The sequence below is a fragment of the Oncorhynchus clarkii genome, chromosome 20 (genome assembly GCF_045791955.1).
Source record: "Oncorhynchus clarkii lewisi isolate Uvic-CL-2024 chromosome 20, UVic_Ocla_1.0, whole genome shotgun sequence".
NCBI classification, from domain to species: domain Eukaryota; kingdom Metazoa; phylum Chordata; class Actinopteri; order Salmoniformes; family Salmonidae; genus Oncorhynchus; species Oncorhynchus clarkii.
The window spans coordinates 58,200,549-58,216,195 of NC_092166.1; the positions used below are offsets into that span (position 1 = coordinate 58,200,549).

A 15,647-nucleotide genomic window follows, 5' to 3' on the forward strand; every position below is an offset into this window, starting at 1 on the left:
GGGATGGAGGGAGAGGAAGAGGGGTGGAGGAAGGGAAGGAGGGAGCGGCAGGGCCATGGAGAGAGGGGAAGGAGAGGTAGAGAATGTTAAGCCAGTGTAAAGCCAGTGTTGATGCTGAAATGTAGGAGCTTATAAAAGGCTGTGGCCACATAGACATTTAATTACCTGTCAAAAGCGCTTTTCCACTTCCTGTCCCACAAGCTTACCTGGAGTTCTCGTATCAAAATGACCGTAGGGTAATGGCGTGCATACAGCATCAATAGGAACACATAATTAGATACTTCCAAGCACAATCAGTCATCGTGTGTGTGCAGCTGTGCATGTAGCTAAAAAGAGTGGGCAGCAGCTGGGGGATGGTACCCAGAGATACCGTTCTGATGGACAAGACTCAGCTGGGACTCCCTCTCTGGAACTGATAGGCCTACACAGATTAATCCGAAATGCACACCTCACTGTAATAAACAAGTTGGAGATACAGTTGGAGGTGTGTGTGTGTGTGTGTGTGTGTGTGTGTGTGTGTGTGTGTGTGTGTGTGTGTGTGTGTGTGTGTGTGTGTGTGTGTGTGTGTGTGTGTGTGTGTGTGTGTGTGTGTGTGTGTGTGTGTGTGAGATGTGGAGAAAAATAAGAGAGAGCGAGATAATTGATGGCAGGAGCAGAAGGGAGAACGCCGCTTGAGCGTGACGTGGAAACACCACTGTTGTTTTTCTCCCGCAGTTTTCGATCTCGAGCCATGAATGTTCTCTCTGTTCAGAAGTCTCTCTTGCTCAATCAGTGATTAATTAATGATTCTCCTTAGATTCTCTGCAAATACTTTATCACACCGACAGTCATTATCAGAGCAAATTGGGTAATGATTCGGATGTTGCCGCCGTATTCCGTGAGTCCTCTCCGGTATTCAGATAGTGAGCGCGCGCTGTCCAAGGTGCTGCAGCAGAGCGGCCCCGCCCATCCTCTCCTCCTCTTCTCTCCCCTTCATCATCCACGTGATGCACGGAGCAGCAGACTGCACCTTCGCCTCCTCCGTAGAGAGAGAGAGAGAGATGCGTTTGGTTCCACTGGTCTGTTTGATCGAGAAGAGACTGTGATTGTTTCGGTAGGCCTATCTAACAGGTATTTACCGGGAACGGTTTGGCTGCACTCAGCATCTCCCCTCACAACGCGGTGATTGTTATCAGATGACAAGGAGAAAATCGATGAGTAGCCACAACACCGACCAGAAGATGTGTGTAAGGTAGGCTGAGACATTTTTATCTCGGTGTGTATGTATTGTATTAGGTCTTTGCTGTGGGCTATATGTACCTATTTAATTAGAATAGCCTAATATGGGCGTTTTCCCGCAGCAGTGTTTTTGGTGTATGGATTCTTTCGCACAGGTGAGGTAGATATAAACTCGGAGTAATGGGTGAGTTCGAGCTCACTGGAGGAGAGGAATAGCCTACGCACGCACACACATACACGGAGACTCTTAGGAGGGGGAGAGGAGAGAGGAATGGCCGTTGATCGATAATCGATATTTAAACCTGCTCTCATCTCACCGCGTCTTTCAATACTGTGATTTGGAACCCTAATCTCAACCACATCACTAGAGAGACAGACGCCGGAGTGGTGTGAGGCGCCTTTTTTTCCCATGGTGCGAAAAAGGGGATAATTCGATAAACAAGGCGCATTTGAGTCATCCTCCGCATCGCTCGAGAAACCGCTTCCGAGTCCCTTGCGGAGGCACGAGGTGGTCATGTTGGAATGTCTTTTGCCGTCAGAGAGGTAAAACGTACAGAACGTTGTAGACATTAAGGTAATGAGTCGAGCTGAAATTATACTGTTCTACCTGACAGACAATAAGTTCTATACAACACATGAAATGCATCTGAATATTCTGTATCTTTCTGAAAAGACTCACTGGTATATCACATGGTGTTGGTGATAGGAGGACTGTCTGGAAAGACTGTGTGAGAGAGAGAGAGAGAGAGAGAGAGAGTGCGTTTCCATACATGTATCTGACCCAGGGTGATAGTGCTGTCTCTTCCCTCTGTAGGTCACTGGAAAGAAAAGAGTGATGACGCGACAGTGAGGGACACACTCACAGTGCTCAACCCACAAGCCCCGCTGATAGAGACAAAAAAGAGGGGGAGATGCTCTGATAGTCTCTCTCTGTTTACGGTGTGTGACAGTGTATGACCATATTCTCCCTCTCTCTCTCTGAGGGGAACAGGCACCAACGAAGACACCGATATGGTTCTCACACTGCACCCCTCATTTCTCTAACACACACACACACACACACACACCATTGAAGGAAGACAGTGGAGGAGGAACGAGGAGAGACAGAGACGAGAAGATAGAAGACTAACATTGGGAACACTTGGACCTCTATAAGGAGCCAGCTCCCTCACTTGACTGGCAGACAGAGGAACACCTATGGAGGGTGTAGGGTGCTACTAACGGGGCTAAGAAGGCTGTAGGGTACTAGAAAGGGCCCTAAGAAGACTTAAGGGTGCTCTCAAGGATGTTTGCACCATGAGTTGTAGAGTAGTTTGTGCTGCCCAGCTCTAGCCTTTGTGTCTGCGTGTGTGTGCGTTGTGTGTATGTGTTTGCGCGTGTGTGTGATGGCGGTGTGTGTGTGGGCCGCGGCCCCCCTGCTGTGTGTCTGGCTGTGCCTCTGTAGCCTTGGGGGATCCAGAGGGGAGGTGCTAGAGTTTGGGGGGGTGTCGGGACAGTGGGGGCGGTTCCCGGTGTGGAACGCGTGCTGCGAGAGCATCCTGTCGTTCAGCGTTAGAACTCACAGTGAGGACGGACTGCTGCTTTACCTTGACGACGAAGGATTCTGCGACTTCCTGGAACTATTGTTGCTGCGCGGGAAACTCCGCCTACGCTTCTCCATCTTCTGCGCCGAGCCGGCTGAGGTGAGTTCCGGGGTCGCCGTGAGTGACGGACACTGGCATGTGGTTCGTGTGAAACGGGACTGGAGGAACACAAGCCTTGAGGTGGATGGAAGGATGGAGGGATGGGCAGAGGTGAAGAGCAAACGGAGAGACATGACAGTGTTTAGCCACACCTTTATGGGCGGGGTTTCCCCAGAGCTCCACGCCTCCCCTCTCCGCCTCACTTCCCCTGGCGTCAGAGACCACGCCCCCTTTGCTGGCTGGCTCACTTCGGTGACCATCAATGGATCGGCGGTTGTAATGGAAGGATCGGAGGGCGTTACCATGGGGGGAGACGGGTGTGGGCCGGACCACATGTGTCAGAATGGAGGGGTGTGTTCTGTCGTCGAGCAGAAGAACGTTTGCGACTGTACCGACACCGGCTACAAAGGCAACGACTGCAGCGAAGGTAAGGCCTTACCCAAACCCTACCTTGAAACGTTGTGATTTCATCTGGCACACACATTTAAAAACACACACACAGGGCCGGCTCTAGCCTTTTGGGGGCCCTAAGCGATATTTGGTTGGGTGGTGCCCTACCAAGTGGAAAACAAAATAATTGTGTCCCCCCTCTTGACACGAAAAAGGTTGCAGTTTTAAAGCAAGTTTTCTGCAGTTCTACACAATTTGCCATGGGACGGAGAGAACATTTAGCAATTCTATAACACATTTTCTGCAATTGTACACATTTTGCCATGACTTATGCCATGTAAATGATATATGAGTGAGAGTGACTAACAAAATCAGTGGGGGCCCCCTGGAGGTCAGGGTCCCTGAGCAAGTGCCTGATCGGTATTCAGACATGATTCCTACAAGTTTAGATAACTGGCTAGACTAACTTACCAATCTATAAATTGTTAGCTGACATGGCAAAAAATTGCTGATGCACAACCAAATTTCCAACCTTGTGTATTCTACTATTCTAACTCTCAATAGTATGTTGAGACCTCGACGGAGGCCCTAAGCGACCGCTTATGTCGCTTATGCCATGAGCCAGCCCTGCGCACACATACACAGAGACCTCCCCTACACACAGATTTAAACTACTGGTGTTATTTGTAGTATATAGTGTAGACCATTGAAACCCATATCTTTAATATGACTGTTACAGAGTGAATCACAGCACCAGCCATTCTCCCTGTCCTATACAGTGGTGGTTAGTAGATCCTAGTGGTGGTCAGTAGATCCTAGTGGTGGTTAGTAGATTGTAGAGGTAGTCAGTAGATCCTAGTGGTGATCAGAAAACCCTAGTGGTGGTCAGTAGATCCTAGTGGTGGTTAGTAGATCCTGATGGTCAGAAGATCCTACTGGTGGTCAGTAGATCCTAGTGGTGGTCAGTAGATCCTAGTGGTGGTGGGTTGATCCTAGTGGTGGTGGGTTGATCCTAGTGGTAATCAGTAGATCCTACTGGTTGTCAGTAGATCCTAGTGGTGGTCAGTAGATCCTAGTGGTGGTCAGCAGATCCTAGTGGTGGTTGGTAGATCCTAGTGGTGGTTAGTAGATCCTAGTGGTGATCAGAAGAGCCTAGTGGTGGTCAGTAGATCCTAGTGGTAGTCAGTAGATCCTAGTGGTGGTCAGAATATCCTAGTAGGGGTTAGTAGATCCTGGTGGTTAGAATATCCTAGTAGGGGTTAGTAGATCCTGGTGGTCAGAATATCCTAGTAGGGGTTAGTAGATCCTGGTGGTCAGAATATCCTAGTGGTAGTGGGTTGATACTAGTGGTGGTTAGTAGATCCTAGTGGTGGTCAGTAGATACTAGTGGTGGTGGGTTGATCCTAGTGGTGGTCAGTAGATCCTAGTGGTGGTCAGTAGATCCTAGTGGTGGTCAGAATATCCTAGTAGGGGTTAGTAGATCCTGGTGGTTAGAATATCCTAGTAGGGGTTAGTAGATCCTGGTGGTCAGAATATCCTAGTAGGGGTTAGTAGATCCTGGTGGTCAGAATATCCTAGTGGTAGTGGGTTGATACTAGTGGTGGTTAGTAGATCCTAGTGGTGGTCAGTAGATCCTAGTGGTAGTCAGTAGATCCTAGTGGTGGTCAGAATATCCTAGTAGGGGTTAGTAGATCCTGGTGGTTAGAATATCCTAGTAGGGGTTAGTAGATCCTGGTGGTCAGAATATCCTAGTAGGGGTTAGTAGATCCTGGTGGTCAGAATATCCTAGTGGTAGTGGGTTGATACTAGTGGTGGTTAGTAGATCCTAGTGGTGGTCAGTAGATACTAGTGGTGGTGGGTTGATCCTAGTGGTGGTCAGTAGATCCTAGTGGTGGTCAGTAGATCCTAGTAGTGGTGGGTTGATCCTAGTGGTGGTCAGTAGATCCTACTGGTTGTCAGTAGATCCTAGTGGTGGTCAGTAGATCCTAGTGGTGGTCAGTAGATCCTAGTGGTGGTCAGAATATCCTAGTAGGGGTTAGTAGATCCTGGTGGTCAGAATATCCTTGTGGTAGTGGGTTGATCTTAGTGGTGGTCAGTAGATCCTAGTGGTGGTTAGTAGATCCTAGAGGTGGTCAGTAGATCCTACTGGTTGTCAGCAGATCCTAGTGGTGGTTGGTCGATCCTAGTGGTGGTCAGTAGATCCTAGTGGTAGTCTGTAGATCCTAGTGGTGGTCAGAGGATCCTAGTGGTGGTTAGTAGATCCTGATGGTCAGAAGATCCTAGTGGTGGTTAGTAGATCTTAGTGGTGGTTAGTAGATCCTAGTGGTGGTCAATAGATCCAAGTGGTAGTCAGTAGATCCTAGTGGTGGTCAGAATATCCTAGTGGTGGTCAGTAGAGCCTAGTGGTGGTCAGTAGAGCCTAGTGGTGGTTGGTTTATCTTAGTGGTGGTCAGTAGATCCTAGTGGTGATCAGTAGATCCTAGTGGTGGTGGGTTGATCCTAGTGGTGGTCAGAATATCCTAGTGGTGGGCAGTAGATCCTAGTGGCGGTGGGTTGATCCTAGTGGTGGTCAGTATATCCTATTGGTGGTCAGTAGATCCTAGTGGCGGTGGGTTGATCCTAGTGGTGGTCAGTAGATCCTACTGGTTGTCAGTAGATCCTAGTGGTGGTCAGTAGATCCTAGTGGTGGTTTGTAGATCCTAGTGGTGATCAGAATATCCTAGTGGTGGTCAGTAGATCCTAGTGGTAGTCAGTAGATCCTAGTGGTGGTCAGAAGATCCTAGTAGTGGTTAGTAGATACTGGTGGTAAGAATATCTTAGTGGTAGGGGGTTTATCCTAGTGGTTGTCAGTAGATCATAGTGGTGGTTAGTAGATCCTAGTGGTGGTTAGTAGATCCTAGTTTTGGTCAGTAGAGCCTAGTGGTGGTGGGTTTATCCTTGTGGTGGTCAGTAGATCTTAGTGGTGGATGGTTGATCCTAGTGGTGGTTAGTAGATCCTAGTGGTGGTCAGTAGATCCTAGGGGTGGTGAGTTGATCCTAATGGTGGTCAGTAGATCCTAGTGGTGGTCAGTAGATCCTAGTGGTGGTGGGTTGATCCTAGTGGTTGGTGGTTAGTAGATCCTAGTGGTGGATGGTTGATCCTAGTGGTGGTTAGTAGATCCTAGTGGTGGTCAGTAGATCCTAGGGGTGGCGAGTTGATCCTAATGGTGGTCAGTAGATCCTAATGGTGGTCAGTACATCCTAGTGGTGGTCAGTAGATCCTAGTGGTGGTGGGTTGATCCTAGTGGTGGTCAGTAGAGCCTACTGGTTGTCAGTAGATCCTTGTGGGAGTCAGTAGATCCTAGTGTTGGTTAGTAGATCCTAGTGGTGGTCAGTAGATCCTATTGGTGGTCAGTAGATCCTAGTGGTGGTTAGTAGATACTGGTGGTAAGAATATCTTATTGGTAGTGGGTTTATCCTAGAGGTTGTCAGTAGATCCTAGTGTTGGTTAGTAGATCCTAGTGGTGGTCAGTAGATCCTAGTGGTGGTTAGTAGATCCTAGAGGTGGTCAGTAGATCGTAGTTTTGGTCAGTAGAGCCTAGTGGTGGTGGGTTTTTCCTAGTGGTGGTCATTAGATCTTAGTGGTGGTCAGTAGAGCCTAGTGGTGGTGGGTTGATCCTAGTGTTGGTCAGTAGATCCTAGTGGTAGTCTGTAGATCCTAGTGGTGGTCAGAGGATCCTAGTGGTGGTTAGTAGATCCTAGTGGTGATCAGAAAATCCTAGTGGTGTTCAGTAGATCCTAGTGGAGTCTGTAGATCCTAGTGGTGGTCAGAGGATCCTAGTGGTGGTCAGCAGATCCTAGTGGTGGTTGGTAGATCCTAGTGGTGGTCAGTAGATCCTAGTGGTGGTGGGTTGATCCTAGTGGTGGTCAGTAGATCCTAGTGGTGGTCAGTAGATCCTAGTAGTGGTGGGTTGATCCTAGTGGTGGTCAGTAGATCCTAGTGGTGGTTAGTAGATCCTAGTGGTGGTCAGTAGATCGTAGTTTTGGTCAGTAGAGCCTTGTGGTGGTGGGTTTTTCCTAGTGGTGGTCATTAGATCTTAGTGGTGGTCAGTAGAGCCTAGTGGAGGTGGGTTGATCCTAGTGTTGGTCAGTAGATCCTAGTGGTAGTCTGTAGATCCTAGTGGTGGTCAGAGGATCCTAGTGGTGGTTAGTAGATCCTAGTGGTGATCAGAAAATCATAGTGGTGTTCAGTAGATCCTAGTGGTAATCTGTAGATCCTAGTGGTGGTCAGAGGATCCTAGTGGTGGTCAGCAGATCCTAGTGGTGGTTGGTAGATCCTAGTGGTGGTCAGTAGATCCTAGTGGTGGTGGGTTGATCCTAGTGGTGGTCAGTAGATCCTAGTGGTGGTCAGTAGATCCTAGTAGTGGTGGGTTGATCCTAGTGGTGGTCAGTAGATCCTAGTGGTGGTCAGAATATCCTAGTAGGGGTTAGTAGAACCTGGTGGTCAGAATATCCTTGTGGTAGTGGGTTGATCCTAGTGGTGGTTAGTAGATCCTAGTGGTGGTCAGTAGATCCTAGTGGTAGTCTGTAGATCCTAGTGGTGGTCAGAGGATCCTAGTGGTGGTTAGTAGATCCTGATGGTCAGAAGATCCTAGTGGTGGTCAGTAGATCCTAGTGGTGGTCAGTAGATCCTAGTGGTGGTTAGTAGATCCTAGTGGTGGTCAGTAGATCCTAGAGGTGGTCAGTAGATCCTACTGGTTGTCAGCAGATCCTAGTGGTGGTTGGTAGATCCTAGTGGTGGTCAGTAGATCCTAGTGGTAGTCTGTAGATTCTAGTGGTGGTCAGTAGATCCTAGTGGTAGTCAGTAGATCCTAGTGGTTGTCAGAAGATCCTAGTGGAGTCTGTAGATCCTAGTGGTGGTCAGAGGATCCTAGTGGTGGTCAGCAGATCCTAGTGGTGGTTGGTAGATCCTAGTGGTGGTCAGTAGATCCTAGTGGTGGTGGGTTGATCCTAGTGGTGGTCAGTAGATCCTAGTGGTGGTCAGTAGATCCTAGTAGTGGTGGGTTGATCCTAGTGGTGGTCAGTAGATCCTAGTGGTGGTTAGTAGATCCTAGTGGTGGTCAGTAGATCGTAGTTTTGGTCAGTAGAGCCTAGTGGTGGTGGGTTTTTCCTAGTGGTGGTCATTAGATCTTAGTGGTGGTCAGTAGAGCCTAGTGGTAGTCTGTAGATCCTAGTGGTGGTCAGAGGATCCTAGTGGTGGTTAGTAGATCCTAGTGGTGATCAGAAAATCATAGTGGTGTTCAGTAGATCCTAGTGGTAATCTGTAGATCCTAGTGGTGGTCAGAGGATCCTAGTGGTGGTCAGCAGATCCTAGTGGTGGTTGGTAGATCCTAGTGGTGGTCAGTAGATCCTAGTGGTGGTGGGTTGATCCTAGTGGTGGTCAGTAGATCCTAGTGGTGGTCAGTAGATCCTAGTAGTGGTGGGTTGATCCTAATGGTGGTCAGTAGATCCTAGTGGTGGTCAGAATATCCTAGTAGGGGTTAGTAGATCCTGGTGGTCAGAATATCCTTGTGGTAGTGGGTTGATCCTAGTGGTGGTTAGTAGATCCTAGTGGTGGTCAGTAGATCCTAGTGGTAGTCTGTAGATCCTAGTGGTGGTCAGAGGATCCTAGTGGTGGTTAGTAGATCCTGATGGTCAGAAGATCCTAGTGGTGGTCAGTAGATCCTAGTGGTGGTCAGTAGATCCTAGTGGTGGTTAGTAGATCCTAGTGGTGGTCAGTAGATCCTAGAGGTGGTCAGTAGATCCTACTGGTTGTCAGCAGATCCTAGTGGTGGTTGGTAGATCCTAGTGGTGGTCAGTAGATCCTAGTGGTAGTCTGTAGATTCTAGTGGTGGTCAGAGGATCCTAGTGGTGGTTAGTAGATCCTGATGGTCAGAAGATCCTAGTGGTGGTTAGTAGATCCTAGTGGTGGTTAGTAGATCCTAGTGGTGGTCAGTAGATCCTACTGGTTGTCAGTAGATCCTAGTGGTGGTCAGTAGATCCTAGTGGTGGTTAGTAGATCCTAGTGGTGGTTAGTAGATCCTAGTGGTGATCAGAATATCCTAGTGGTGGTCAGTAGATCCTAGTGGTAGTCAGTAGATCCTAGTGGTTGTCAGAAGATCCTAGTAGTGGTTAGTAGATACTGGTGGTAAGAATATCTTAGTGGTAGGGGGTTTATCCTAGTGGTTGTCAGTAGATCATAGTGGTGGTTAGTAGATCCTAGTGGTGGTTAGTAGATCCTAGGGGTAGTCAGTAGATCCTAGTTTTGGTCAGTAGAGCCTAGTGGTGGTGGGTTTATCCTTGTGGTGGTCAGTAGATCTTAGTGGTGGTCAGTAGAGCCTAGTGGTGGTGGGTTGATCCTAGTGGTGGTCAGTAGATCCTAGTGGTGGATGGTTGATCCTAGTGGTGGTTAGTAGATCCTAGTGGTGGTCAGTAGATCCTAGGGCTGGTGAGTTGATCCTAATGGTGGTCAGTAGATCCTAGTGGTGGTCAGTAGATCCTAGTTGTGGTGGGTTGATCCTAGTGGTGGTCAGTATAGCCTACTGGTTGTCAGTAGATCCTTGTGGGAGTCAGTAGATCCTAGTTGTGGTTAGTAGATCCTAGTGGTGGTCAGTAGATCCTATTGGTGGTCAGTAGATCCTAGTGGTGGTTAGTAGATACTGGTGGTAATAATATCTTAGTGGTAGTGGGTTTATCCTAGTGGTTGTCAGTAGATCCTAGTGGTGGTTAGTATATCCTAGTGGTGGTCAGTAGATCCTAGTGGTGGTTAGTAGATCCTAGTGGTGGTCAGTAGATCCTAGTTTTGGTCAGTAGAGCCTTGTGGTGGTGGGTTTTTCCTAGTGGTGGTCATTAGATTCTTAGTGGTGGTCAGTAGAGCCTAGTGGTGGTGGGTTGATCCTAGTGGTGGTCAGTAGATCCTAGTAGTGGAGGGTTGATCCTAGTGGTGGTCAGTAGATCCTAGTGGTGGTGGGTTGATCCTAGTGGTGGTCAGTAGAGCCCACTGGTTGTCAGTAGATCCTTGTGGGGGTCAGTAGATCCTAGTGTTGGTCAGTAGATCCTAGTGGTAGTCTGTACATCCTAGTGGTGGTTCAGAAGATCCTAGTAGTGGTTAGTAGATACTGGTGGTAAGAATATCTTAGTGGTAGTGGGTTTATCCTAGTGGTTGTCAGTAGATCCTAGTGGTGGTTAGTAGATCCTAGTGGTGGTCAGTAGATCCTAGTGGTGGTTAGTAGATCCTAGTGGTGGTCAGTAGATCCTAGTTTTGGTCAGTAGAGCCTAGTGGTGGTGGGTTTTTCCTAGTGGTGGTCATTAGATTCTTAGTGGTGGTCAGTAGAGCCTAGTGGTGGTGGGTTGATCCTAGTGGTGGTCAGTAGATCCTAGTGGTGGTGGGTTGATCCTAGTGGTGGTCAGTAGAGCCCACTGGTTGTCAGTAGATCATTGTGGGGGTCAGTAGATCCTAGTGTTGGTCAGTAGATCCTAGTGGTAGTCTGTAGATCCTAGTGGTGGTCAGAGGATCCTAGTGGTGGTTAGTAGATCCTAGTGGTGATCAGAAAATCCTAGTGGTGTTCAGTAGATCCTAGTGGTAGTCTGTAGATCCTAGTGGTGGTCAGAGGATCCTAGTGGTGGTTAGTAGATTCTTGTGGTGGTCAGTAGATCCTTGTGATGGGTTGATCCTAGTGGTGATCAGTATATCCTATTGGTGGTCAGTAGATCCTAGTGGCGGTGGGTTGATCCTAGTGGTGGTCAGTAGATCCTACTGGTTGTCAGTAGATCCTAGTGGTGGTGGGTTGATCCTAGTGGTGGTCAGTAGAGCCTACTGGTTGTCAGTAGATCCTTGTGGGGGTCAGTAGATCCTAGTGTTGGTCAGTAGATCCTAGTGGTGGTCAGTAGATCCTATTGGTGGTTAGTAGATCCTAGTGGTGGTTAGTAGATCCTAGTGGTGATCAGAAAATCATAGTGGTGGTCAGTAGATCCTAGTGGTAGTCTGTAGATCCTAGTGGTGGTTAGTAGATCCTGATGGTCAGAAGATCCTAGTGGTGGTCGTAGATCTTAGTGGTTGTCAGTAGATCCTAGTGGTGGTGGGTTGATCCTAGTGGTGGTGGGTTGATCCTAGTGGTGGTTAGTAGATCCTAGGGGTGGTCAGTAGATCCTAGTGGTGGTGGGTTGATCCTAGTGGTGGTCAGTATATCCTAGTGGTGGTCAGTAGATCCTAGTAGTGGTGGGTTGATCCTAGTGGTGGTCAGTAGATCCTATTGGTTATCAGTAGATCCTAGTGGTGGTCAGCAGATTCTAGTGGTGGTTGGTAGATCCTAGTGGTGGTCAGTAGATCCTAGTGGTAGTCAGTAGATCCTAGTGGTAGTCAGTAGATCCTAGTGGTGGTCAGAATATCCTAGTGGGGGTTAGTAGATCCTGGTGGTCAGAATATCCTAGTGGTAGTGGGTTGATCCTAGTGGTGGTTAGTAGATCCTAGTGGTGGTCAGTAGATCCTAGTGATGGTTAGTAGATCCTAGTGGAGGTCAGATGATCCTAGTGGTGGTCAGTAGAGCCTAGTGGTGGTGGGTTTATCCTAGTGGTGGTCAGTAGATCTTAGTGGTGGTTAGTAGATCCTTGTGGTGGTCAGTATATTCTAGTAGTGGTCAGTAGATCCTAGTGGTGGTCATTAGATCCTAGTGGTGGTCAGTATATCCTTGTGGTGGTGAGTTGCGTTCAAAACAAGCCTGTTTGTGTTCATCACCTCCCTGTGTGTTTGTGTGTGTGTGTGTGTGTGTGTGCGCGTGCGTGCGTCTTTAGTCTGAGATCTAGGCCCCTCCTTTGTCTCCATAGCAACCCCGTCCCCTTTCTGCTGAGCAAGTTACCATGGAGACAGCAGGGCTCTGAAAGAGAGACTCAGTTACATATGCTGTCCTATGCCTCCATCCCTCTACCTATTTACCTATCACACCCTCGATTTATCTCTCTTTACAGTTTCATCCTTCTCTAATAGGGTGGTCAATCGCTCAAAAAATAGTTGATTCATTTGGATTAATTGGTTGATAAATTTCGGTTGGAAACGTAGTATGTTGTCATAAGAACATTAAATATGTGGTGAGTGTAGTGTGTTGATTAGTGTGTTGGGTGTTGGAAAGAAGGCAAGTGACATATGTTGGCGCGACAATTGTTTTGACAATACTGCAGCGCGGAGCACATTTTCGAACACCGGGACTGAAGGTGAAATTGATGTCACATTGCTTAAACCTATCCAATTATTTTAGATCAACGGGTAGGGACTGTACCAGGCCTTTAATTAGTTTTAATTTATTATTAAAGGCACAGTGCGGTCAAAAATGTGTTTTTCCTGTGATATATATATATTTCCACAGTATGAGGTTGGAATAATATTGTGAAAGTTTGAAAATTATGATAATTCCGTTTTAGTGTAAAAGCTGTTTGAAAATACCACCTGAAATTTCATCTTGTTTTGGTGGGATGGAGTTTTGACCTGCCTGGTGACATCACCAGTTAATAGTTCTAAACTGCCAATAACAGCTAGTTTTCCCTTCCCCCCCACTCCCAGACAGTCCTAGCAAAATTATTGCTTGAGAAACTCTTTACTAAGAAGCAATTTTTTTTCTTTTTGACCATATTATTTGAAAACAATCACAGTAAGGTACTTAATTGTTACCCAGAACTGATTGAATATTGAGATAAAAATGGCTGCATTGGACCTTTAATAAGAGACAGAGGAAAGGGACATTTGGTTCCAAAGACACACACACACTCCAGTACTGACCCCAGCATGTTTCCCCCCTGCACTGCTGTTTTCTATCATCAGTTACCTGTTTCCATTGATCTATTCATTTACTGCAATGGTCAATGTGTGTGTGTCTGAGTGTGAGTGTGTGTGTGTGTGTGTGTGTGTGTGTGTGTGTGTGTGTGTGTGTGTGTGTGTGTGTGTGTGTGAGAGAGAGAGAACATGTGCATGTATTCTGTGCTCTGGTACAGGAGGCTGTAAGGTAAGTTCTGGGTGAATAAATGTTCCAGATTCCAAACACACAGGTAGGAGCGTCCGCTTTCATCCACCCTGGCCACTGTGTGTGTGCGCGTGCCTGTGTGCGTGTGCTTGGTTTGGGGCACTTCAGTCGATTCCGTGTATTGAAATTCAAGTAATGTATTGAAAATCTACTATTGTTGAGGATTTTTCAATGAATTGAATTTCGATTAACTTCCTGAATTGAATAAATTGGCCGCAACCCTGACGTGTGTGTGTGTGTGTGTGTGTGCGTGCATGCGTGCGTGTGTGCGTGCGTGCGTGCGTGCGTGTGTGCGTGTGAAAGAATGTAAGGCTATCAGTGCCACATGGTATCATGGTGATGTCTGGGTGGATCTGCATGTGTGTAACCAAGGTAATGGTGTGGGTGTGCATCTGTGTACCCGTGGTAACAGACGGCTGTGCATGGCGTGTTAATGAATGTCTGTCTCTCTCTCTCCTTCGTCTGGACGCTCCCAGAACACTACAACCCAGGTGGGTCTCTCTCACTCACTTTCTCTCACCCCCCCCCCCCCCCCCCCCCCCCCCCCTCTCTCTTCTTCTTTACACCTATCCCATTCCTTCTTCCATGTCTGATTTGGGCACCGAATGGTGTGTGGGCTGTGTGTGTGTAGGTTGTGTGTGTGCTGTATGTGGGTTGCAGTCAGACGGTAAGTAGACTCCCTTCATGGACAAATAAGTAGATCCATTCATGGACATATACCGGAGGTTTCAAGTGGCTCTCCACTCAAAGATATAAATGGGCAGTGTAATAATAAGGTTTGATAAGAGGTTAGAGACCGTCAGAGTAATAATAATACATTTGATTTGATTTGATACCCTAGGACAATTACAAGATACCCTAGGACAATTACAAGATACCCTAGGACAATTACAAGATACCCTAGGACAATTACAAGATACCCTGGGACAATTACAAGATACCATAGGACAATTACAAGGTACCCTAGGACAATTACAAGGTACCCTAGGACAATTACAAGATACCCTAGGACAATTACAAGATACCCTAGGACAATTACAAGATACCCTAGGACAATTACAAGATACCCTAGGACAATTACAAGATACCCTAGGACAATTACAAGATACCCTAGGACAATTACAAGATACCCTAGGACAATTACAAGATACCCTAGGACAATTACAAGATACCCTAGGACAATTACAAGATACCCTAGGACAATTACAAGATACCCTAGGACAATTACAAGATACCCTAGGACAATTACAAGATGCCCTAGGACAATTACAAGATACCTTAGGACAATTACAAGATACCCTAGGACAATTACAAGATACCCTAGGACAATTACAAGATACCCTAGGACAATTACAAGATACCCTAGGACAATTACAAGATACCCTAGGACAATTACAAGATACCATAGGACAATTACAAGATACCCTAGGACAATTACAAGATACCCTAGGACAATTACAAGATACCCTAGGACAATTACAAGATACCCTAGGACAATTACAAGATACTCTAGGACAATTACAAGATACCCTAGGACAATTACAAGATACCCTAGGACAATTACAAGATACCCTAGGACAATTACAAGATACCCTAGGACAATTACAAGATACCCTAGGACAAGTACAAGATACCTTAGGACAATTACAAGATACCCTAGGACAATTACAAGATACCCTAGGACAATTACAAGATACCCTAGGACAATTACAAAGTATAAATGTAATAAAATAGCAAATATAAACATGATATTTCAAAGGTCAAAGTGCAAAAAAGTAGCATGGCACCAAAGAATAAACAAACAATTCAGGGGATAAAAAGAAAGGTCATTGGAAGGCAGTTGAAATAACAAGGCTGACTAACTCAGCACCCCCTTCGCGAATGATAGATACAATATTTTCATTTTTTTAAACGGGTAAGAGAGCAAGACCAGTGTACATAGTGTGTGTGTGTGTGTGTGATTCCGCAGTTATTTGATATATGTAGAAGCTACACACACATATACACCAACATGAGCGAGCAACAAGTTTAAACATGGTGTGTGTCTTAGACGTGTGGGTGGCAGGGATGGTTGTAGAACCCCCTCTACCAGCTGTTGGTGCTCCACACAGGTCAAGGGTGCATTCAAAAAGACTTTCATTTGCAGTGAACTGTCAGCTTGTAACAGTTACAGTTGAACGATCTGAATGAACGTACCCACATTTTACAGGAATGCGTCACTAGGTAAGGATAACCCTGGTAGTGTCTGCAATTTATTTGTCTACAATTTCCAAATTGTAATTTATGTCTACAATTTAAGTATCTACAATTTCCAAACTGAGAATCACTG

General features: G+C 46.7%; 1 protein-coding gene across 13 annotated transcripts in view; it reads left to right on the forward strand.

Annotated features, from left to right (window-relative positions):
• Positions 1–1,049: 1,049 nt before the first annotated feature.
• The window catches only part of LOC139376585 (neurexin-1a-like), a 78,922-nt gene continuing 64,324 nt past the window's right edge, over positions 1,050–15,647 (forward strand). For 11 of the 13 annotated variants that reach the window (XM_071119339.1, XM_071119345.1, XM_071119350.1 and 8 more), the window contains exons 1-3: positions 1,050–1,231; positions 2,033–3,327; positions 13,795–13,809. In XM_071119339.1, coding sequence (XP_070975440.1) covers positions 2,583–3,327; positions 13,795–13,809 — 760 coding nt within the window. In that variant the 5' untranslated portion in view covers positions 1,050–1,231; positions 2,033–2,582. The remainder of the gene's footprint in view (positions 1,232–2,032; positions 3,328–13,794; positions 13,810–15,647) is intronic. The other 2 variants (XM_071119342.1, XM_071119346.1) reach the window with 1 other exon arrangement.